Raw genomic sequence first — 24,534 nt, forward strand, 5'->3', positions numbered from 1 at the left:
GAGATATACTTAAGAAAAGTATTATTAAGTGTTCTTGCCTTGTAGGCCTACAGAAAGGTATACTTGACTTGTAGTTGTACTAACTTTTTGATAGAGTAGCCTATTTAAGTGTTTGAGAGTTTGTAAATGAATGTTTTGATATGAATTTACTTCAATTCATCAAGAATTTTCTACGTTGTTGGATTCTTCGTTCACCGTGGAGACGTGAGAAAACTTTTTTTTTTTTTTTTATCATCACAAAACATCAAGTCAAATAGCAAAAGGAGCAAGTCTCTTTATGTAATACATAAATTATTAGCTAAGTACTATAAGTTAAAGTATACAAAGTGAACTTTCATAAACTAAAAAGTGAGCTACAAGTATATAACTATTAAACTAAGAGTATACCTATTCACTTGTAGTATACTTGAACTTTACTTAACTTCATTAAAATAAACTCTAAGTATACTACTTTGTCGTGAGGGTTTTCATTTTCCACAGAGAGGAGAATCAGTTGAAGTTATAAAACCAGTTAATTTCTTTCTACTCTTCATAAAATAAAAGAGCAAACACTTCATGAAGTTATGTATCAGTGAAATCTTTATTAGCAACAACATCAGTGATCAACATGACAGTTATTAAGCTCACTCACATGAAGCTGCTGAGCGACACACATTCCTCTCTAAGTTGTTGTTGTCCAACACTTTACAGCAGTGTTGTTCTCTGTCACACAAAGCTTCAGTTTCCTCTACAAGCATTCAAACTGCTATTGATCAGAGCTGCTCCCCCCCACACAGAGCTCCTGTCCTGGGCTTCAGCCGGCCCCTCTAGCCCTTACACTGGCTCCTGTGGAGGGACTGGGTCTGGCTGTGGCCCTGATGGAGGACCCTGCAGGAGTACAGCTCTCCTTCCATCCAGCGCTCCTGGCTCAGGCTCAGGGTGCTGCTGCTGCTGTAGCGGCCGCTCTTCTCCTCCTCTGAGCTGCTCAGGACCCCCTCCGTCACCTCCGTACCGTCCACCTGCCAGCTCACCACGGCTCCCTGAGGAGAGTAGCCGGTCAGCAGGCAGGCCAGCGTGGCCGAGCCCCCAGAGAGCTGCTCAGAGGAGGGGGGAAGCAGAGAGACTGAGGGCCTGACCATGGTGCCAGCTGGAGGGGAGAGCAGAGACACACAAGGAGCAGATGAACTTCCACTGTAGGACAGACAGCTGGACATGAGACAGTTATGATACCTGACAGAGGTTAACACTACTGTGGATCAGCTGTGTGCATGATACTGTGATCAGACAGAGGAGAGGAGCTGACACATGGCAGGAAATGAGGGGTTGACAATATAAAACACAATAGTAAAACTTTGTTTTTTATTTAAAGTAATGAATCTTCTACTGTGGAATCTCTTCATAAATATCTAATAATTAATATGCAACATGACTTATCTGTGATTTTAAATGAGAACATTGTATTAATGATCATTAAATTAAATCTTCTTTATAATGTGTGACAGTAAATGATTCATTGCTGCGATGCAAATGTAACATCTGTATTCAGTTATAGACTTTATCATCTGTCTGTTTCACTTCCTTTTCTCAGACTTTAAACTAACGAACTGTGAAGTCAAACTACAGCGATACTAAATGAACATATGAACTCATAAATTAGTTTTAACAGCATTTGCAACAGTTTTTATACCTAACAATCGTTTAAATGTTACAGTAAAACATAAAACATAAATAACTTGAAATTAATTTTGCTGTTATTTTCTGAACATTAAAATGAACAAAATTTACAACCAAACATTATTAAACAAATATATTATTGGAAAAAAAAGCGAAAATGATTCTGCATATATTTCACCATAACATCTTCTTTAATACTAACAGAATATTAACGTTAATATTTTCCTAAACTTCAATACCAGACAAGCTTAATAGACAGCAAAAATATTATCCACATATAAATTATCCAAAATATTTTTTCATTTTATAAAATTCTGATGCAAAAGTTAGTATTAAAATAATATTTCATGTTGTATAAATTAAAAATCTCTGGTACTTACAGTTAATGATGAGTTTGGTTCCTCCACCAAAAGTCCACCACAGTGATACAAACTCATTAAGTGGCCGTACAAAAACCTCCTGCACTGTGAACAAGCATCTATCCACTGAAAATACTCTCTGCTTTCTCAATTAACACAGAAACATTTATACTTTATTGAATCAATACAATATTAAATTAATGATATCAATTGAAATTATTGTATAAATGAAGATTATTTCTTTAATTTTGCTTTACTTTTCTACACCAGACAGAGAAACGATCACAGTTCCTTGTAACAAAGTCATTTTTCAGCAGTTTTATATCAGTTGCTACATGGTTAAATGAACATGATGCTTTTTAATAATAATAATAACTTATAAATTCATATTAAGCAGATCTGAAATATGTTATTTATCTCCAGTAAACCCTGTCAGTAGATTAAAGGCAGACAAACAGACATATCATACCAACCACAGTGGACACAAACTCATCCTTAAATCCTCAACTGCACTTCTAATATAAATATGTTTCTTCTATTATCCATTCAGATGATAGATGGTGTAAATCCAAGCAGCATTCCTCCTGATTTAGTGTCCCACGTTGCCTTCAGTGTGTTGAGAGCAGAGAAATGATTTCCATAGAGAGGAGGCTTTGCATCGTCAGCTGATCCTCCAGTGAACTGAGAAGGTTTATAGTCCTGTGAGTTCAACACTGCAGGACTCAGATGTGTCAGTCAACACAGCAGAAAGCACAACCAGCATGACTCTCATCACCATCCTCATCTGGACGCTGGCCTGCTGCTGTTTTACAGGTTCATTCACTCAGCAACATTTCAGACATGATGTGCTGCCTTTTCTCTCATTTATTTCTGCTGATCAATGAATGATTTGTTTTTGTCTGCAGGATGCAGCGGTCAGGTGACTGTGACTCAGCCTCCAGTAGTGACATCTACTCCAGGATCCACCGTCTCTCTCACCTGTAAGACTAACCCTGCTGTTCACAGATGGTCTGATGGAGATGAGGGTATGTTCTGGTATCAACAGAAATCTGGAGAGAGTCCAAAGCTTCTAATAAGATATGCAAAAAAACCTGAATCAGGAACAGCAGCTCGGTTTAGTGGCAGTGGAAGCAGCTCTGACTTCACTTTGACCATCAGTGGAGTTCAGACTGAAGACGCAGCAGTTTATTACTGTAAAAGTTTTCATGTCATAAACAGTGCTTGGGTGTTCACACAGTGATTTAGAGCCGTACAAAAACCTCCTTCAGTTTGATTGAAGTGAAACCGTCCTGCTGCAGGTGCAGAGGGTTGGTGAAGAGACTGTGATGAGGAGAAACTGGTCCAGTGAACACAACACAAGAGTCAATAAGCAGAACCACAATGAATCTAAATAAAACTGGAACAAACTCACAGACGCTCTTCCATATACAGTTTAAACTTATAATCTTGTCATTCAGTCTCTTTATAAGTAAAACTGGGGAGGTTAAACTCTTGTTCTCTTGTTGGACTATAGCCACTGATATCAAAACATGTTGAAAAGTGTTTCTACCAACAGCTGCACAAAACAATCTAATATAACAGAAAATTCCAATTTACCATTTTTCATTTAAAAAATCAAAAATATTTCATTTTCTAAACGGAGCCTTTCCTTTCAAAATATCACAAGTAGTAAAAGAATACAACCACTAACAAAGTACTATTTATGTAAACCTGATATACTAAAAGGTATAGTATATGATGTTTGATACTGAGATGACCAAAAAGGTATTTTTAATAATAAATATATAATAAAGGAAATACAAAGACAGTGACTAATCCACAGTTTTATTTAATGATGGTTTAATGTTCATGCCACATTTCTGATGAATGAACAGTTCATGTAGGAGTGAAACTAAACTAAAATTCAGTTTATTTGAAAAGTATTGAACATAACATGCAGAAGATCCATATAAGAAAGCAGCATGCTCACTGAATTGAAAATTATTGTATAAAGAAAATGATTTCTTAATTTTGCTTTACTTTTCTACACCAGACAGAGAAACGATCACAGTCTCCTTGTAACAAAGTCATTTTTTCACAGTTTTATATCAGTTGCTACATGGTTAAATGAACATGATGCTTTTTAATAATAATAATAAGTCATAAACTCATATTAAGCAGATCTGAAATATGTTATTTATCTCCAGTAAACCCTGACAGTAGATTAAAGGCAGACAAACAGACATATCATACCAACCACAGTGGACACAAACTCATCCTTAAATCCTCAACTGCACTTCTAATATAAATATGTTTCTTCTATTATCCATTCAGATGATAGATGGTGTAAATCCAAGCAGTATTCCTCCTGATTTAGTGTCCCACGTTGCCTTCAGTGTGTTGAGAGCAGAGAAATGATTTCCATAGAGAGGAGGCTTTGCATCGTCAGCTGATCCTCCAGTGAACTGAGAAGGTTTATAGTCCTGTGAGTTCAACACTGCAGGACTCAGATGTGTCAGTCAACACAGCAGAAAGCACAACCAGCATGACTCTCATCACCATCCTCATCTGGACGCTGGCCTGCTGCTGTTTTACAGGTTCATTCACTCAGCAAACATTTCAGACATGATGTGCTGCCTTTTCTCTCATTTATTTCTGCTGATCAATGAATGATTTGTTTTTGTCTGCAGGATGCAGCGGTCAGGTGACTGTGACTCAGCCTCCAGTAGTGACATCTACTCCAGGATCCACCGTCTCTCTCACCTGTAAGAACCAGCCAAGCTGTTTACAGATGGTCTAGTGGAGCTGAGGAGATGCACTGGTATCAACAGAAATCTGGACAGCCTCCAAAGCTCATAATAAGACATGCGATCACACGTGTATCAGGAACAGCAGCTCGGTTTAGTGGCAGTGGAAGCAGCTCTGACTTCACTTTGACCATCAGTGGAGTTCAGACTGAAGACGCAGCAGTTTATTACTGTCAGAGTTACCACTACATAAACAGTGCTGGTGTGTTCACACAGTGATTTGTAGTCGTACAAAAACCTCCCTCAGTCCGACTGCAGAGACACTGAGCTGTTACAGCAGGAACCGACTGCAGCTGCTGAAGAGGAAGAGACTCTGACACAGACCACTGAACACAGAGCTGACAGGAACCTCACCAAGCACACACTACACATTCACACTAATAACTTCATTAAAAGGATTATTAAGAAATCTAATAACACATCATGTTCTGTTCACATTTACTCTCAGCTAAAGAGACAAATGTTGCCTGATCACATATTTGAGTCATGATTTCTTCCTCCCTAAAAATCAAGTTCACATTATTCTCCAAGTTTTTTTTGTTTTATAAAAAAAAATATTATTTACTTTTCTTTACTATAATGTAATATCACTCTCTATACCGATTTACAAAGGAGAAATATTGATATTTACATAATAAGTCCAAAGCAAGTGTGCTATTAGTATACTTATTTTAAACTTAAAATAACAGAATATACTTTCAGTTTAATTTTATGTACTTATCAGAGATATACTTAAGTATACTAAGCTTTTACAGACAATTACAGAGAAGTAAAAGTATACTTGGCCTATACTTTTACTTAATCTTTTGATTGAGATATACTTAAGAAAAGTATAATTAAGTATTCTTGCCTTATATGCCTACAGAAAGGTATACTTGGCTTGTAATAACTTTTCATAGAGTAGCCTATTAAAGTGTGTGAGAGTTTGTAAACTAATGTTTTGATATGAATTATCTTAAATTCATCAAGAATTTTCTAAGTTGTTGGATTCTTCGTTCACCATGGAGACATGTGAGAAAATGTTATTTCTTTTTATCATCACAAAATATCCAATCATTAGTAAAAGGATCAAGTCTCTTTATGTAATGCATAAATCACTGGCTAAGTACTATAAGTTAAAGTATACAAAGTGTACTTACATAAAGTAAAAAGTGGGCTACATGTATATAACTATTAAACTAACAGTAGTGTGGGGGGTTTGAAGCTCAGCGGTCACCTTGGATTTACTCGTGTACATTTACTTGAGAAGGAAAAACTTCCACAGGACTCCGTTGTAAAAAAAGGATAAAAAACAAAAATCTTTATTCCACAGTTTTGTAGTATCTTCTTACAGGAGGATTCAAAGCTAAGTTGTCCTAATTAGCAAACTGTACTACGGTAAGAAAACCGTGTGGCTCGGACCTTAACTTGAGCCTCAACTGAACAAACCACTGTTTTTACCTGAATGAGCACAGAAGCCTATTTCTCTTGAAGCGACGGTAACCAACTTACAGTAACAGTACTTACTTTCTAACAGAAAGCTTATATAGTGTTGCCTTTACAAAGTAACACACAAAGACATTGCATCAAGATGAATTAAATCAAATGATCATTAAATGACTTTTAACCTTTAAACATATTAATTACTAGGAATTAACTTATTCAATGAAATCACTTATTTATCTCACAAACATAAAATACGGATTGTGCTTATTTATTGAACTAAAACATGTATACTAAACTTGGCTCCCACAGTACGCTTATAAGTTCACCTGTAGTATAGTTCATATTATAGTTGCAGTATAAAATACAACTTGGATGTAAACTAGTTGTGTACTCAAAGTTTACTACTCTTACATTTAAAGTATACTTTTATAAAGTGTGCCAATTTAGTCCCAATAAGTATTGAAGTAGTACACTTATAATTATACTACTAGTACATTGATATTAGTATATTTATTACATAAAGTATATTTGGGATTATACTTGAACTATACTTCAATTTATTTCATAAAATAAACTTGGAAGTATACTTCTTTTTTGTAAGGGATATCAGGTTTAATACTGAGATGATCAAGAAGGTATTTTTCATAATGAATATGTTATAGAATAAATACAAAGACACTCATTTATTATAATCCACAGTTTTATTTAATGATGGTTTAATGTTCATGCCACATTTCTGATGAATGAATAGTTTCTCTTTGAGTGAAAATCATTTAATGAGCATGAAGAGGAACATGCAGAAGATGAGTATTAGAAAGCAACATGCAGAGTAAAACACTGAGTAGAGAGCTGTGAAACATGCAGAAACATGTGAACAGAGGAGATCTGGAGCTTCATCCAGATCTCTGTCAAAGAAGCGGCATCATTTGCAGACAGGAAGTGTTGCTGAAGCTCTACTCTGAGCAGCGGTCAGGCTCCATGCTTTGAGTGACAGGCCTCTGTCCACTCAGACTGGCCTCACAGCTCACTGAGCCCGCCTTCCTCCACTGGTCTGCAAGGAGGCTCAGGGTGCTGCTCCAGCTGTAGTGGCCGTCCCTCCCCAGGACCTCCAGGCTGTGTGACGCCCCTGAGGAGCTGCTGCTGCCCCCCACCTTCCAGCCCAGCGTCCAGGCTGAGGGGAAGCCCCCGCTGGCCAGACACACCAGTGTGGCACTGCCCTGCTTCAGCTCCTCTCTGGCGGGGGGGCGGACGGTCAGGGTGGGCTGCACCACACCCACTGGAGGAGAGCGAGGGGGAGGAGAGGGGGGGAGAAAAGACAAAGCAATGAGAGTGAAGGCTTGGTAATAAAGAAACATCACATCCTGCTCATTTATTATATTGATCAAATAAAACAGAATAACTTGAGCTGCTGCTGCTGCACTCATAAATCACTCCGTATCTCACATCAGCCTCATGATTCAAGTGTGAATGCAACTAAAAAGGTTCATCGATGACGATTATTGATGACATCTTCGTATGTGTTTCATAACGTGTGACAGTGAATAACTCGTCCCTGAGATGATTTTCTTCTGTTTAACTGACAGTTAAATACAGTTAAAACCTTTGTCATCTGTCTCTTTCACTTCCTGTTCACTACATGTAAAATGAATGAACCGTGAACACAAAGATGAGCTGCATTTACCCATAAATCACATTTGTGTTCAACAGGAATCCACATCACATTTTAATTCAATATATTGTTTTTTATATTTACAAAATAAACGAATCAAAGAATTTAACAAATACATTTTGCGTAAAGTTTGAATAAATTTGTCTTTAAAATGTTTTTAAAGCCGATATTAAATACATCTTATTATTACAAATAGAATATTAGAAAATAATAATTATTAATCTTATTATCTACATTACTGAATGAATATTGATTTCGGTAAAAAATTCTTCTCAGATGATGAGATAAGCTTAATAAAACAACATAAATGATCAACAATATAAAAAACTGAACATGATCAAAATATAATTTAATATTTGATAAAAAATAATATTTGCTATATGTTGTATAAATTATAAATCTCTGGTACTTACAGTTAATGATGAGTTTGGTTCCTCCACCAAAAGTCAACCACAGTGATACAAACTCAATTAAGTGGCCGTACAAAAACCTCCTGCATTGTGAACAAGCATGTATCCACTGAAAATACTCTCTGCTTTCTCAATTACACAGAAACATTTATATTTTATTAAATCTATGAATATCAAATTAATGATATGGATTGAAATTATTGTATAAATGTAGATTAATTATATAATTTTGCTTTACTTTTCTACACCAGACAGAGAAACGATCACAGTCTCCTTGTAACAAAGTCATTTTTTCGCAGTTTTATATCAGTTGCTACATGGTTAAATGAACATGATGCTTTTTTATACTAATAATAATTTATAAACTCATATTAAACAGAACTGAAATATGTTATTTATCTCCAGTAAACCCTGTCAGTAGATTAAAAGCAGACAAACAGACATATCATACCAACCACAGTGGACACAAACTCATCCTTAAATCCTCAACTGCACTTCTAATATAAATATGTTTCTTCTATTATCCATTCAGATGATAGATGGTGTAAATCCAAGCAGTATTCCTCCTGATTTAGTGTCCCACGTTGCCTTCAGTGTGTTGAGAGCAGAGAAATGATTTCCATAGAGAGGAGGCTTTGCATCGTCAGCTGATCCTCCAGTGAACTGAGAAGGTTTATAGTCCTGTGAGTTCAACACTGCAGGACTCAGATGTGTCAGTCAACACAGCAGAAAGCACAACCAGCATGACTCTCATCACCATCCTCATCTGGACGCTGGCCTGCTGCTGTTTTACAGGTTCATTCACTCAGCAACATTTCAGACATGATGTGCTGCCTTTTCTCTCATTTATTTCTGCTGATCAATGAATGATTTGTTTTTGTCTGCAGGATGCAGCGGTCAGGTGACTGTGACTCAGCCTCCAGTAGTGACACCTACTCCAGGATCCACCGTCTCTCTCACCTGTAAGATTAGTGAACCTGTTTACATCTGTAACGATGTTGGTTTATGTCTGTTCTGGTATCAACAGAAACCTGGACAGCCTCCAAAGCTCCTCATAAGACATACGAGCATAAGACATTCAGGAACAGCAGCTCGGTTTAGTGGCAGTGGAAGCAGCTCTGACTTCACTTTGACCATCAGTGGAGTTCAGACTGAAGACGCAGCAGTTTATTACTGTCAGAGTGCCCACAACAGTGCAGGGTTCACACAGTGATTTGTAGTCGTACAAAAACCTCCCTCAGTCCGACTGCAGAGACACTGAGCTGTTATAGCAGGAACCGACTGCAGCTGCTGAAGAGGAAGAGACTCTGACACAGACCACTGAACACAGAGCTGACAGGAACCTCACCAAGCACACACCTTATTTTTAATTCTGCTTCTCACTTCAAAGTATAACGTTTACCATTCTCATATTGGAGCAGAGACTTCTTCTCTACTTTCTCATTTTCTATTGCTTCATTAGCTCCCTGACCATCCTTCACAGTGACGGAGACTAAGGTTGCAAAAGTGTTGTTTATGCCCCAATTCAGAAAATCTGGATTTATTTTAAAGTACTTTTTTTCATCCGACACCACCTACCTCAAAGCCAATCCCAACTTTGCTCTCATTTCTTTGGCTATAAAATATTTTGCTTTTGACTCTGGCCATCGTGTTTAAACAAGCTACTGTCTGTTCTTGAGTCTCGACCCCAAACAGGAAGTGTGACCTGTATTCCTTCACCAAATAGAAGTCTATTCAAGTGTGCTATTAGTATATTTATTTTAAACTTAAAATAACACAACAACATAACTTTTTATGTACTTATCAGAGATATACTTAAGATATACTTCTGTACATATACTTCCTCCTGAATGTCAGCTGCCTCCAGTTACAATACACCATGTAGAAATTAAACAGGTCTCTTCATACAAATACCTGAGTTATGATAGACTCCACCCTATCATGGACCCCTCACATTGAATTTACCTGTAAGAAGATACAGCAGATCATTTACTTTCTTCTCAGACTCAGATTATTTGGAGCCAGTAGCCAGATTATTTTTCTATTTTTCAGTTCAGTGATTCAGAGTGTCCTGTTGTACTGCAGCACAGCCTTGCTCAGTAGTCTCTCTGTAAAACTTAAAACTAAACTTTATAGCCAAATCAAAATCTGCACGAAGATCATTGGCCAACCTGTGACAGTCTCCTTTCAAGCAGCTCACAACAAGAGTATGCTCAGACAGGCCAACAGCATCTCTTCTGATCCCTTACATGTTTTAAATGGGGAATATCAACTTCTGCCGTCCAAGAGGCGATTCAGAGTCCCTACATTTAACCTGCATCAGGCTAAAGAACGCTTTTGTCCATCAGTCCATCTGGTTGCTAAATAATAATTAATGTGCTGCTAAGACATGTAAATCCAGAGGACAGATGGTAATAGTGTAATGGGTTATGTATGAATAATTGTGATGTGTTTTGTTTTTTGTCTGATGGGTCTTACTTGTCTGTTTGTCTATGGTAACAGTATGTCTATTGTATACTTTTTCTCAAACTGAGCTGCCTATGGATACAAAATTAATTTCAGTGCAAACTGACAATAAAGTTGTATCGTATTGTAAACTCGCAGTATGAGCCAAGTATACTGAGAATTTTCCTTATACTTGTCAGTATGAGCCAAGTATACTTAGACTTTTCTGTATACTTTATCATATTTTATCTACCATACATGTATCTGTGGCCCGGGCCCAACAGCCAATGGCAAGGCCGCAACTTAAAGTACCAGTTAGATTTAACAATGAATGTTTTTGCTTGGAGCCCACAACGCCACCTAGGAAATACTTAGAGCCTAGGACTCTGATAAATTCAGGTTCTTTTAAAATCAGGTGAGCAGAGTTAAAAACCAGGCAGAAGTCTAAAGTCAAATTAAAACCAGATTTATTACAATTAAAATAACATGGGTCTAAAAATGAATGATTAATCTAAAAGGAATAAAATGCTACTAGCAGCAAGGTTAAAACCCTATAAAAAGTCCAATCCAGTGATCCAGTGAAGTCCAACCCGGCTCTTTAATACAGTCCAGTCCAATGCAGTCCAATCCTGTGAATATCCCGTGTCCGCGTCTTAGCTCCTCCCGTACTCCTACCAGCCGTCTGCCCGTCTCGGCCGTCTCTCCAGCTCTTCCGAAACTGTGAAATAACAGAGACCAGGACCAGTAGTGTGTTCTCCACTACTTGGCTATCACAACTCCAGATAAAAGCTATCCTGGCCTATTTCAGTGTGTCCGCCACGTAAATGTACCAAAGGGTACTTACGTTTTCTGAGTGAATCTGCGTTGGCGGACACGATCTGCTGCATGTAGTCTCACAGGAACTCTCAGGTCACTGGGCTGGTAGGTAGTAGTCAGGAGAGCTGTTCTGCTGCACCGCCGTCCCTGGACTGTCTCTGACTGAAGATCTTCCCGCTGCTGCGAGCCGTTCTCTCCTTTTTGTCCTCCACCTGTGCTGCATCCTGCTAATTGCAGGCGCTCCGCCACACCTGTCGCTCCTCCCGTAATTAGTCTCTTTGATTGGGGTTGTGGCTGTCCATGGGTCTAGTTCATGACATCTTAAAAACACTTAAATCTACATATTAAAAGCAACCCAAACAACCAACATGCAGAATAAAACATGCAAAATAGAATAAAAACAACCATAAAACATAAATCATGCACAAGTCATTTTTGACCCTGTCACATATCCAGAAGGCACCTTTGCTGCGTTCTTTTTAAAAATAAAAATGATGTGACCCTTGACCCATCTGGATTAACAGACTGAAGTACACGATCATGATAAGAGCTAAGAGTTAGCCAGAGTTGTTGTGAACCTGGACAGCCAGCAGAGAGCAGCCTGCATCTATTTATGACCTTTAGGAAACTTTGCAAAGACAGAAACAGCAGAGAGATGAGGAACAGAGAGTCTAAAGTTTCTACATGTTCTTAGTCAGTCCACAGGGAGACGGAGCCTCTACCTACTCCACCTCATCTCTCCTTTCAGTTTCACAAGAACAGGTGTGTGTTTGCCTTCTTAAATGTATTTTTGCATGATTTTACTGCATCACTGCTCCTCACAGTTTAAGTTCTCCTGTCACAGAGAGTCTGAACTGTTTTCATGCACTCACACTGAAAACTGCATCAGGATGATGTTGTCAATAACTCTGATTGTCGTGTTGGGTTTTCTGAGTCAGGGTGAGAGATTCTGAAAATGTATCTGACATTGTGGCTTTAATTGATGTCTAATTTATTATCATCTAAACTGCTGATTCTCAAGGTTTATATTTCATTTCTCATTTCAGAGACTTCTGCAAACAAGTTTCTGACTCAGGCTGACAAATCCAAGTCTGTTAGTGTTGGAGGGACCGTGAGCATCAGCGCCACAGGGAGTTCAGATATTGATGATGATCTCAGTTGGTACCTTCAGAAACCTGGACAGGCTCCCAAACTCCTTATATACCAAGCATCAACTCTCTTCTCAGGGACTGCGTCTCGATTCAGTGGCAGTAGATCTGGTTCTCACTACACTTTAACCATCACAGGTGTTCAGACTGACGATGCTGGAGATTACTTCTGTCTGGGCTACCATGGTAGCTATGTGTTCACACAGTGATTTAGAGCCGTACAAAAACCTCCTTCAGTTTGACTGAAGTGAAACCGGCCTGCTGCAGGTGCAGAGGGTTGGTGAAGAGACTGTGATGAGGAGAACTGGTCCAGTGAACACAACACAAGAGTCATCAAGCAGAACCACAATGAATCTAAATAAAACTGGAACAAACTCACAGACGCTCTTCCATCTACAGTTTAAACTTATAATCTTGTCACTTTATGAGTAAACTTGGGAGGTTAAATTCTTGTTGGACTTTAGCCACTGATATCAAAACATGTTGAAAAGTGTTTCTACCAACAGCTGCACAAAACAATCTAATATAACAGAAAATTCCAATTTACCATTCTTCATTTTAAAAATCCAAAATATGTCATTTTCTAAACAGAGCCTTTCCTTTCAAAATATCACAAAGTAGTAAAAAAAACCTGATATACTAAAAGGTATAGTATATGAGGTTTGATACTGAGATGACCAAGAAGGTATTTTTCATAACAAATATATAATAAAGGAAATACAAAGACAGTAACTAATCCACAGTTTTATTTAATGATGGTTTAATGTTCATGCCACATTTCTGATGAATGAACAGTTCATGTTGGAGTGAAACTAAACTAAAATTCTGTCTATTTTGAAAGGTATTGAACATAACATGCAGAAGATCCATATAAGAAAGCAACATGCACACTGAATTGAAAATTATTGTATAAAGAAGATTAATTATTTAATTTTGCTTTACTTTTCTACACCAGACAGAGAAACGATCACAGTCTCCTTGTAACAAAGTCATTTTTTCACAGCTTTATATCAGTTGCTACATGGTTAAATGAACATGATGCTTTTTAATAATAATAATTTATAAACTCATATTAAGCAGATCTGAAATATGTTATTTATCTACAGTAAACCCTGTCAGTAGATTAAAGGCAGACAGACAGACATATCATACCAACCACAGTGGACACAAACTCATCCTTAAATCCTCAACTGCACTTCTAATATAAATATGTTTCTTCTATTATCCATTCAGATGATAGATGGTGTAAATCCAAGCAGTATTCCTCCTGATTTAGTGTCCCACGTTGCCTTTAGTGTGTTGAGAGCAGAGAAATGATTTCCATAGAGAGGAGACTTTGCATCGTCAGCTGATCCTCCAGTGGACTGAGAAGGTTTATAGTCCTGTGAGTTCAACACTGCAGGACTCAGATGTGTCAGTCAACACAGCAGAAAGCACAACCAGCATGACTCTCATCACCATCCTCATCTGGACGCTGGCCTGCTGCTGTTTTACAGGTTCATTCACTCAGCAACATTTCAGACATGATGTTCTGCCTTTCTCTCATTTATTTCTGCTGATAAATGAATGATTTGTTTTTGTCTGCAGGATGCAGCGGTCAGGTGACTGTGACTCAGCCTCCAGTAGTGACATCTACTCCAGGATCCACCGTCTCTCTCACCTGTAAGACCAGCCAAGCTGTTTACAGATACAGTGATGGAGATTGGGCTATGTTCTGGTATCAACAGAAATCTGGACAGCCTCCAAAGCTTCTAATAAAATATGCGAGCACACGTGAATCAGGAACAGCAGCTCGGTTTAGTGGCAGTGGAAGCAGCTCTGACTTCACTTTCACCATCAGTGGAGTTCAGACTGAAGACGCAGCAGTTTATTACTGTAAGAGTTACCATGAAATAAACAGTGCTGATGTGTTCACACAGTGATTTAGAGCCGTACAAAAACCTCCTTCAGTTTGACTGAAGTGAAACCGGCCTGCTGCAGGTGCAGAGGGTTGGTGAAGAGACTGTGATGAGGAGAACTGGTCCAGTGAACACAACACAAGAGTCATCAAGCAGAACCACAATGAATCTAAATAAAACTGGAACAAACTCACAGACGCTCTTCCATCTACAGTTTAAACTTATAATCTTGTAATTCAGTCTCTTTATGAGTAAACTGGGGAGGTTAAACTCTTGTTGGACTTTAGCCACTGATATCAAAACATGTTGAAAAGTGTTTCTACCAACAGCTGCACAAAACAATCTAATATAACAAGAGTTGAAACAGAATCAAGATTATCTAATTAAAAAAATACAACCATCTCCTGTACTATCAGGTGTAGTATCCCGTACAAAAAATAAGTTTATTCATTATTCATTTGTGCTATTAGCATACTTCTTTCAAACTTAAAATAAGAGAATATGCTTTCAGTTTACTTTTTATGTACTTATCAGAGATGTACTTAACAAAATTATACTTGAGTTTACTTGGCTTATACTGCCAAGTATACAGAAATGTCTCAGTGTACTTGACAAGTTTAGAGAAAAGTCCAAGTAAACTGAAACGTTTACAGAAAAGTATATTTGGCTAAGTACTATAAGTTCACTTAAAGACAACTTACAAGTATTCTGAAAACTATTTAAACTAGTAGTTTACTGAGAGTATACTTTAAAGTGTACTTTCAAAACTAAAAAGTGGGCTACAAGTATATAACTAGTTCACAGTACAAGCTCACTTGTAGTATAGTTCATATTATAGTTGCAGTACAAAATACAACTTGGATGTAAACTACTTAAAAGTATAATTTTATAAACTTAAAAGTGGGCCAATTTAGTCCCAAGAAGTGTTGAAGTATTACTAGTACATTGATATTAGTATATTTATTACATAAAGTATACTTGGGATTATACTTGAACTATACTTAAGTTAATTTCATAAATAAACTTGGAATTATACTTCTTTTTTGTAAGGGATATCAGGTTTAATACTGAGATGATCAAGAAGGTATTTTTCATAATGAATATGTTATAAAATAAATACAAAGACACTCATTTATTATAATCCACAGTTTTATTTAATGATGGTTTAATGTTCATGCCACATTTCTGATGAATGAATAGTTTCTCTTTGAGTGAAAATCAGTTAATGAACATGCAGAAGAACATGCAGAAGATGAGTATTAGAAAGCAACATGCAGAGTAAAACACTGAGTAGAGAGCTGTGAAACATGCAGAAACATGTGAACAGAGGAGATCTGGAGCTTCATCCAGATCTCTGTCAAAGAAGCGGCATCATTTGCAGACAGGAAGTGTTGCTGAAGCTCTACTCTGAGCAGCGGTCAGGCTCCAGGCTTTGAGTGACAGGCCTCTGTCCACTCAGACTGGCCTCACAGCTCACTGAGCCCGCCTTCCTCCACTGGTCCGCAAGGAGGCTCAGGGTGCTGCTCCAGCTGTAGTGGCCGTCCCTCCCCAGGACCTCCAGGCTATGTGACGCCCCTGAGGAGCTGCTGCTGCCCCCCACCTTCCAGCCCAGCGTCCAGGCTGAGGGGAAGCCCCCGCTGGCCAGACACACCAGTGTGGCACTGCCCTGCTTCAGCTCCTCTCTGGAGGGGGGGAGGACGGTCAGGGTGGGCTGCACCACACCCACTGGAGGAGAGAGAGGGGGAGGAGAGGGGGGGGAGAAAAGACAATGCAATGAGAGTGAAGGCTTGGTAATAAAGAAACATCACATCCTGCTCATTTATTATATTTGATCAAATAAAACAGAATAACTTGAGCTGCTGCAGCTGCACTCATAAATCACTCAGTATCTCACCATCAGCCTCATGATTCAAGTGTGAATGCAACTAAAAAGGTTCATCGATGACGATTATTGATGACATCTTCGTATGTGTTTCATAACGTGTGACAGTGAATAACTCGTCCCTGAGATGATTTTCTTCTGTTTAAACTGACAGTTAAATACAGTTAAAACCTTTGTCATCTGTCTCTTTCACTTCCTGTTCACTACATGTAAAATTAATGAACCGTGTACACAAAGATGAGCTGCATTTACCCATAAAATCACATTTGTGTTCAACAGGAATCCACATCACATTTTAATTCAATATATTTTTTTTTATATTTACAAAATAAACTAATCAAAGAATTTAACAAACACATTTTGTGTAAAGTTTGAGTAAATTTGTCTTTAAAATGTTTTTAAAGCCAATATTAAATACATCTTATTACAAATAGAATTTTAGAAAAAACAATAATTATTAATCTTATCTACATTACTGAATGTATATTGATTTCGGTAAAATTTCTTCTCAGATTATGAGATAAGCTTTATAAAACAACATAAATGATCAACAATATAAAAAACTGAACATGATCAAAATATAATTTAATATTTGATAAAAAATAATATTTGCTATATGTTGTATAAATTAAAAATCTCTGGTACTTACAGTCAATGATGAGTTTGGTTCCTCCACCAAAAGTCAACCACAGTGATACAAACTCATTAAGTGGCCGTACAAAAACCTCCTGCATTGTGAACAAGCATCTATCCACTGAAAACACTCTCTGCTTTCTCAATTAACACAGAAACAAATATATTTTATTGAATCTATGAATATCAAATTAATCATGTGGATTGAAATTATTGTATAAATGAAGATTAATTATATCATTTTCTTTACTTTTCTACACCAGACAGAGAAACGATCACAGTCTCCTTGTAACAAAGTCATTTTTTCACAGTTTTATATCAGTTGCTACATGGTTAAATGAACATGATTCTTTTTAATAATAATAATAACTTATAAACTCATATTAAGCAGATCTGAAATATGTTATTTATCTCCAGTAAACCCTGTCAGTAGATTAAAGGCAGACAAACAGACATATCATACCAACCACAGTGGACACAAACTCATCCTTAAATCCTCAACTGCACTTCTAATATAAATATGTTTCTTCTATTATCCATTCAGATGATAGATGGTGTAAATCCAAGCAGTATTCCTCCTGATTTAGTGTCCCACGTTGCCTTCAGTGTGTTGAGAGCAGAGAAATGATTTCCATAGAGGGGAGGCTTTGCATCGTCAGCTGATCCTCCAGTGAACTGAGAAGGTTTATAGTCCTGTGAGTTCAACACTGCAGGACTCAGATGTGTCAGTCAACACAGCAGAAAGCACAACCAGCATGACTCTCATCACCATCCTCATCTGGACGCTGGCCTGCTGCTGTTTTACAGGTTCATTCACTCAGCAACATTTCAGACATGATGTGCTGCCTTTTCTCTCATTTATTTCTGCTGATAAATGAATGATTTGTTTTTGTCTGCAGGATGCAGCGGTCAGGTGACTGTGACTCAGCCTCCAGTAGTGACATCTACTCCAGGATCCACCGTCTCTCTCACCTGTAAGACCAGCCGAGCTGTTGCCAGAGACGGTTATAATGGTGATTATATGTTCTGGTATCAACAGAAATCTGGACAGCCTCCAAAGCTTCTAATAAAATTTGCGAGCACACGTGAATCAGGAACAGCAGCTCGGTTTAGTGGCAGTGGAAGCAGCTCTGACTTCACTTTGACCATCAGTGGAGTTCAGACTGAAGACGCAGCAGTTTATTACTGTCAGAGTGTCCATAATGGACCAGTGTTCACACAGTGATTTGTAGTCGTACAAAAACCTCCCTCAGTCCGACTGCAGAGACACTGAGCTGTTACAGCAGGAACCGACTGCAGCTGCTGAAGAGGAAGAGACTCTAACACAGACCACTGAACACAGAGCTGACAGGAACCTCACCAAGCACACACTACACATTCACACTAATAACTTCATTAAAAACATTATTAAAATATCTAATAACACATCATGTTCTGTTCACATTTACTCTCAGCTAAAGAGACAAATGTTGCCTGATCACATATTTGAGTCATGATTTCTTCCTACCTAAAAGAAAAGTTCTCGTTATTCTCCACGTTTTTTTTAATAAATAAAAGATGTATTATTTACTTTTCTTTACTGTAATGTAATATCACTCTTTATACCAATTTAAAAAGGAGAACTATATATATTTACATGATGAATTCAAAGCTTCCCTTACCAAATAGACGTTTATTCAAGTGTGCTATTAGTATACTTATTTTCAACTTAAAATAAGAGACTATACTTTCAGTTTACTTTTTTATGTACTCATCAGAGATCTACTTAAGTATACTTTGCTTATTACAATTACAGAAAAGTATAGTATACTTAGCTTATACTTTTACTTCGTTTGATCGAGATATACTTAAGAAAAGTATTATTAAGTGTTCTTGCCTTGTAGGCCTACAGAAAGGTATACTTGACTTGTAGTTGTACTAACTTTTTGATAGAGTAGCCTATTTAAGTGTTTGAGAGTTTGTAAATGAATGTTTTGATATGAATTTACTTCAATTCATCAAGAATTTTCTACGTTGTTGGATTCTTCGTTCACCGTGGAGACGTGAGAAAACTTTTTTTTTTTTTTTTTATCATCACAAAACATCAAGTCAAATAGCAAAAGGAGCAAGTCTCTTTATGTAATACATATAAATTATTAGCTAAGTACTATAAGTTAAAGTATACAAAGTTAACTTTCATAAACTAAAAAGTGAGCTACAAGTATATAACTATTAAACTAAGAGTATACCTATTCACTTGTAGTATACTTGAACTTTACTTAACTTCATAAAATAAACTCTAAGTATACTACTTTGTCGTGAGGGTTTTCATTTTCCACAGAGAGGAGAATCAGTTGAAGTTATAAAACCAGTTAATTTCTTTCTACTCTTCATAAAATAAAAGAGCAAACACTTCATGAAGTTATGTATCAGTGAAATCTTTATTAGCAACAACATCAGTGATCAACATGACAGTTATTAAGCTCACTCACATGAAGCTGCTGAGCGACACACATTCCTCTCTAAGTTGTTGTTGTCCAACACTTTACAGCAGTGTTGTTCTCTGTCACACAAAGCTTCAGTTTCCTCTACAAGCATTCAAACTGCTATTGATCAGAGCTGCTCCCCCCCACACAGAGCTCCTGTCCTGGGCTTCAGCCGGCCCCTCTAGCCCTTACACTGGCTCCTGTGGAGGGACTGGGTCTGGCTGTGGCCCTGATGGAGGACCCTGCAGGAGTACAGCTCTCCTTCCATCCAGCGCTCCTGGCTCAGGCTCAGGGTGCTGCTGCTGCTGTAGCGGCCGCTCTTCTCCTCCTCTGAGCTGCTCAGGACCCCCTCCGTCACCTCCGTACCGTCCACCTGCCAGCTCACCACGGCTCCCTGAGGAGAGTAGCCGGTCAGCAGGCAGGCCAGCGTGGCCGAGCCCCCAGAGAGCTGCTCAGAGGAGGGGGGAAGCAGAGAGACTGAGGGCCTGACCATGGTGCCAGCTGGAGGGGAGAGCAGAGACACACAAGGAGCAGATGAACTTCCACTGTAGGACAGACAGCTGGACATGAGACAGTTATGATACCTGACAGAGGTTAACACTACTGTGGATCAGCTGTGTGCATGATACTGTGATCAGACAGAGGAGAGGAGCTGACACATGGCAGGAAATGAGGAGTTAACAAATAAAACACAATAGTAAAACTTTGTTTTTTATTTAAAGTAATGAATCTTCTACTGTGGAACTCTTCATAAATATCTAATAATTAATATGCAACATGACTTATCTGTGATTTTAAATGAGAACATTGTATTAATGATCATTAAATTAAATATTCTTTATAATATGTGACAGTAAATGATTCATTGCTGCGATGCAAATGTAACATCTGTATTCAGTTATAGACTTTATCATCTGTCTGTTTCACTTCCTTTTCTCCACTTTGAACTAACGAACTGTGAAGTCAAACTACAGCGATACTAAATGAACATATGAACTCATAAATTAGTTTTAACAACATTTGCAACAGTTTTTATACCTAACAATCATTTAAATGTTTCAGTAAAACATAAAACATAAATAGCTTGAAATTAATTTTTGCTGTTATTTTCTGAACATTAAAATGTTCCTGCAGAACAAATTTACAACCAAACGTTATTAAACAAATATATTATTGGAAAAAAAGCGAAAATGATTCTGCATATATTTCACCATAACATCTTCTTTAATACTAAAAGAATATTAGTATTAATATTTTCTTCAACTTCAATACCAGCCGAGCTTAATAGACAGCAAAAAATAATGTCCACATGTAAATTATCCAAAATATTTTTTGTTTTATAAAATTCGGATGCAAAAGTTAGTATTAAAAGAATATTTCATGTTGTATAAATTACAAATCTCTGATACTTACAGTTAATGATGAGTTTGGTTCCTCCACCAAAAGTCCACCACAGTGATACAAACTCATTAAGTGGCCGTACAAAAACCTCCTGCACTGTGAACAAGCATCTATCCACTGAAAAAACTCTTTGCTTTCTCAATTAGCACAGAAACATTTATACTTTAATGAATCTACAAAGATTTATTTAATGACATTGATGGAAATTATTGTATAAATGTAGATTAATTATATAATTTTGCTTTACTTTTCTACACCAGACAGAGAAACGATCACAGTCTCCTTGTAACAAAGTCATTTTTCCACAGTTTTATATCAGTTGCTACATGGTTAAATGAACATGATGCTTTTTAATAATAATAATAACTTATAAACTCATATTAAGCAGATCTGAAATATGTTATTTATCTCCAGTAAACCCTGTCAGTAGATTAAAGGCAGACAAACAGACATATCATACCAACCACAGTGGACACAAACTCATCCTTAAATCCTCAACTGCACTTCTAATATAAATATGTTTCTTCTATTATCCATTCAGATGATAGATGGTGTAAATCCAAGCAGTAATCCTCCTGATTTAGTGTCCCACGTTGCCTTCAGTGTGTTGAGAGCAGAGAAATCATTTCCATAGAGAGGAGGCTTTGCATCGTCAGCTGATCCTCCAGTGAACTGAGAAGGTTTATAGTCCTGTGAGTTCAACACTGCAGGACTCAGATGTGTCAGTCAACACAGCAGAAAGCACAACCAGCATGACTCTCATCACCATCCTCATCTGGACGCTGGCCTGCTGCTGTTTTACAGGTTCATTCACTCAGCAACATTTCAGACATGATGTGCTGCCTTTTCTCTCATTTATTTCTGCTGATAAATGAATGATTTGTTTTTGTCTGCAGGATGCAGCAGTAAGGTGACTATGTCTCAGCCTCCAGTAGTGACACCTACTCCAGGATCCACCGTCTCTCTCACCTGTAAGACCAGCCAAGCTGTTTACAGACACAGTAGGTATGGTGATTATATGAACTGGTATCAACAGAAATCTGGACAGCCTCCAAAGTTTCTAATAAGACTTGTGAGCACACGTGAATCAGGAACAGCAGCTCGGTTTAGTGGAAATGGAAGCAGATCTGACTTCACTTTGACCATCAGTGAAGTTCAGACTGAAGACACAGCAGTTTATTACTGTCAGAGTTACTACAGCGGTGGTGTGTTCACATAGTGATTTGTAGTCGTACAAAAACCTCCCTCAGTCCGACTGCAGAGACACTGAGCTGTTACAGCAGGAACCGACTGCAGCTGCTGAAGAGGAAGAGACTCTGACACAGACCACTGAAAACAGAGCTGACATAAACCTCACCAAGCACACACTACACATTCACACTAACGCTCCTAAAACAACCAGTACTGCCTCATCTATAAGTCTTAATCTTAAGACACCATATGCAATTTAATGGGAATTAATGCCATTAAGTAAATGAAATAATTAGGCCTTTTCAACTCTCTTTTCGTTTCGTTAAATTCACAAGAGTGCAGTGTTGATCAGATGTAGGATCGCAAACAGGCATTGAAAGCCTCATTAGTCTCATGTAAACCACCCAGTACACACATCCTGTTTTACACCCGCATCACACAGGTGGAACTACATACTACATTACACCTATGTGTACATATATTACTTCCCTTATTCCCTTATTTTATGAAGTAAAGTTCAAGTATATATTTCCCAAGTATACTTTATGTAGTAAGTATACTAATATCAATGTACTAGTATAGTATACTTGTAAGTTTACTACTTTAATACTTCTTGGGACACAGACTAATAATAGTATACTTAAGAGTGTTAAAATGGAACAACTGTTATACATTAATTGTTTAAAAGCATCACAAAAGACTCAACTTTATGTGTGTTTTACATAATACATCCTGTTTACATTCAGTTTTCCCATCTGGAATTTCAACAAAATTACATTTACTATTTTATATTTATTTATGTTTATATTTAAGTCCTATATTTTAACCGCACTATTTCATGCCTTAGATCAGTGGCGGCTGGTGGATTTTTTTTTGGGTAGGGCCAATCAATTTCAACAAACATCCTAGTACGATTCAATGCAAAAAAAGGTATCAAAAAGCGCTACTAGTGCTTGGCTGTTCCATTGTCATGCCGTTAAAATGGGCTGTGAGAGAAGAGAAGTGGAGAGAAGCGAGAGACGAGAAGACAAGATCACGCGAGAACTGACATGAGCCCTGACGAGAACAGAGAGAGACACACGTGAACGTGCGCGCGCACAACCATGGGCCAAATCAGTTTGGCCCTCCCGGAAGTCTTTTTTACGGCGCTGATTGGATGAATTGTATGTCATTCATGCTTGTAATCATATATCTTTAATCAGTGATTGGCTGTACTGCTTATTAGACCCGCCTTCCTTGGGCCAAATCCATTTGGCCCCAGAAAGTGCACGTGCAGCAGAGCAGCTGAGAGGTGCACTAGCAGAGAGTTCAAGGAGGAAAGCAGATATTTGGCGCAGTTATCCTATTTTACAAATATTACGGGTATATTCCATAGGTCAAAAACACACATATTGACAATTTTTATAATTTTTAGAATTTTTATAATTAATAATTTTATAATTTTTTTTTTTTTTTTTTGGTGGCTCAAAGTGGGTGGGGCCAGGCCCCGTGGCCCTCTATTGGCCGGCTGCCACTGCCTTAGATTATTATTTTGCTTTTACTTAACTTGTGTGATTTCCTCCTTTTTATACATATTTTATGAGCATTGTTGAAGGAACCTGAGACCAAAGATTTCCATTGCCCATTACTGCTGAATTGACGAATAAATAATCTTTTACCTTGTACTTACAAGTCACTTTGAATAATGAGAAGCATCATTGTGCAACATCATGCACCAGATGTCAGGTCTTGTGCAGGGTCTTCATCTTTAGAGTCATACAGATCATACACTATTAAGAATTTCCCAGTAAAATAACAGTAAAGAACTGGCAGCAGGGTTGCCTTTTATGTTACTTTAAAATTAACATTATTATACTGTCGCTGAAATTCACAGCTTTGTATTGTTAATGAAAAATACAGTTTGAACTGTTTTTTTTATTAATTTCACAGTATTTTACAGTTAATTTACTGTTTAAAGATACATTATATAGCTGTTTTTCACCTTTCTTTTACATTATCTTACTGATTTGTTTTAATGCACTATTTAGGTTGTATTTTTTACATACATTTTAATAAACGTAATTTGTTGCCTAGATGAATAGACTTAGCAGGTTACAGACATAGGAATAGTCACACTAAATACAATTAAAGGCACTTGTTAGGAAAAAGGCTATAATAGACTTGTTGACACTTTCCCAAAAATGTCTGTCTATAGCTGGCTACAAGCACAGAATGCAAACCATAACATGTGAGTGAAGAACAATAAAGCTAATTCAATGATTTTCCAATCATGTACAATGTGCAAGCCTCACATGTGCAGATCAGGTCCCAGAATTAAAAAAATACTGCATGAAACTGTTACTGATGATACTTT

At 37.5% G+C, this 24,534-nt stretch overlaps 1 protein-coding gene and 3 gene segments (V, D, J or C); 2 read left to right on the plus strand and 2 right to left on the minus strand.

The window, feature by feature from the left end:
• Positions 1-636: 636 nt before the first annotated feature.
• Positions 637-8,352, minus strand: LOC119504218. The segment is given in 2 exon segments: positions 637-1,126; positions 8,306-8,352. A coding segment is annotated over 1 exon segment (312 nt).
• The window catches only part of LOC119504151 (immunoglobulin lambda-1 light chain-like), an 88,525-nt gene continuing 66,761 nt past the window's right edge, over positions 2,771-24,534 (plus strand). Inside the window, exons 1-2 of the mRNA XM_037796246.1 lie at positions 2,771-2,825; positions 4,682-5,000. Coding sequence (XP_037652174.1) covers positions 4,805-5,000 — 196 coding nt within the window. The 5' untranslated portion in view covers positions 2,771-2,825; positions 4,682-4,804. The remainder of the gene's footprint in view (positions 2,826-4,681; positions 5,001-24,534) is intronic.
• On the plus strand, positions 12,365-12,920 carry LOC119504194. The segment is given in 2 exon segments: positions 12,365-12,502; positions 12,610-12,920. Coding segments are annotated over 2 exon segments (360 nt in total).
• LOC119504145 overlaps positions 19,601-24,534 on the minus strand; it is a 116,148-nt gene continuing 111,214 nt past the window's right edge. The window contains 2 exon segments of the V gene segment in view: positions 19,601-20,090; positions 21,003-21,040. Coding sequence covers positions 19,771-20,090; positions 21,003-21,040 — 358 coding nt within the window.

The sequence above is a fragment of the Sebastes umbrosus genome, chromosome 16 (assembly GCF_015220745.1).
Source record: "Sebastes umbrosus isolate fSebUmb1 chromosome 16, fSebUmb1.pri, whole genome shotgun sequence".
Lineage (NCBI taxonomy): Eukaryota > Metazoa > Chordata > Actinopteri > Perciformes > Sebastidae > Sebastes > Sebastes umbrosus.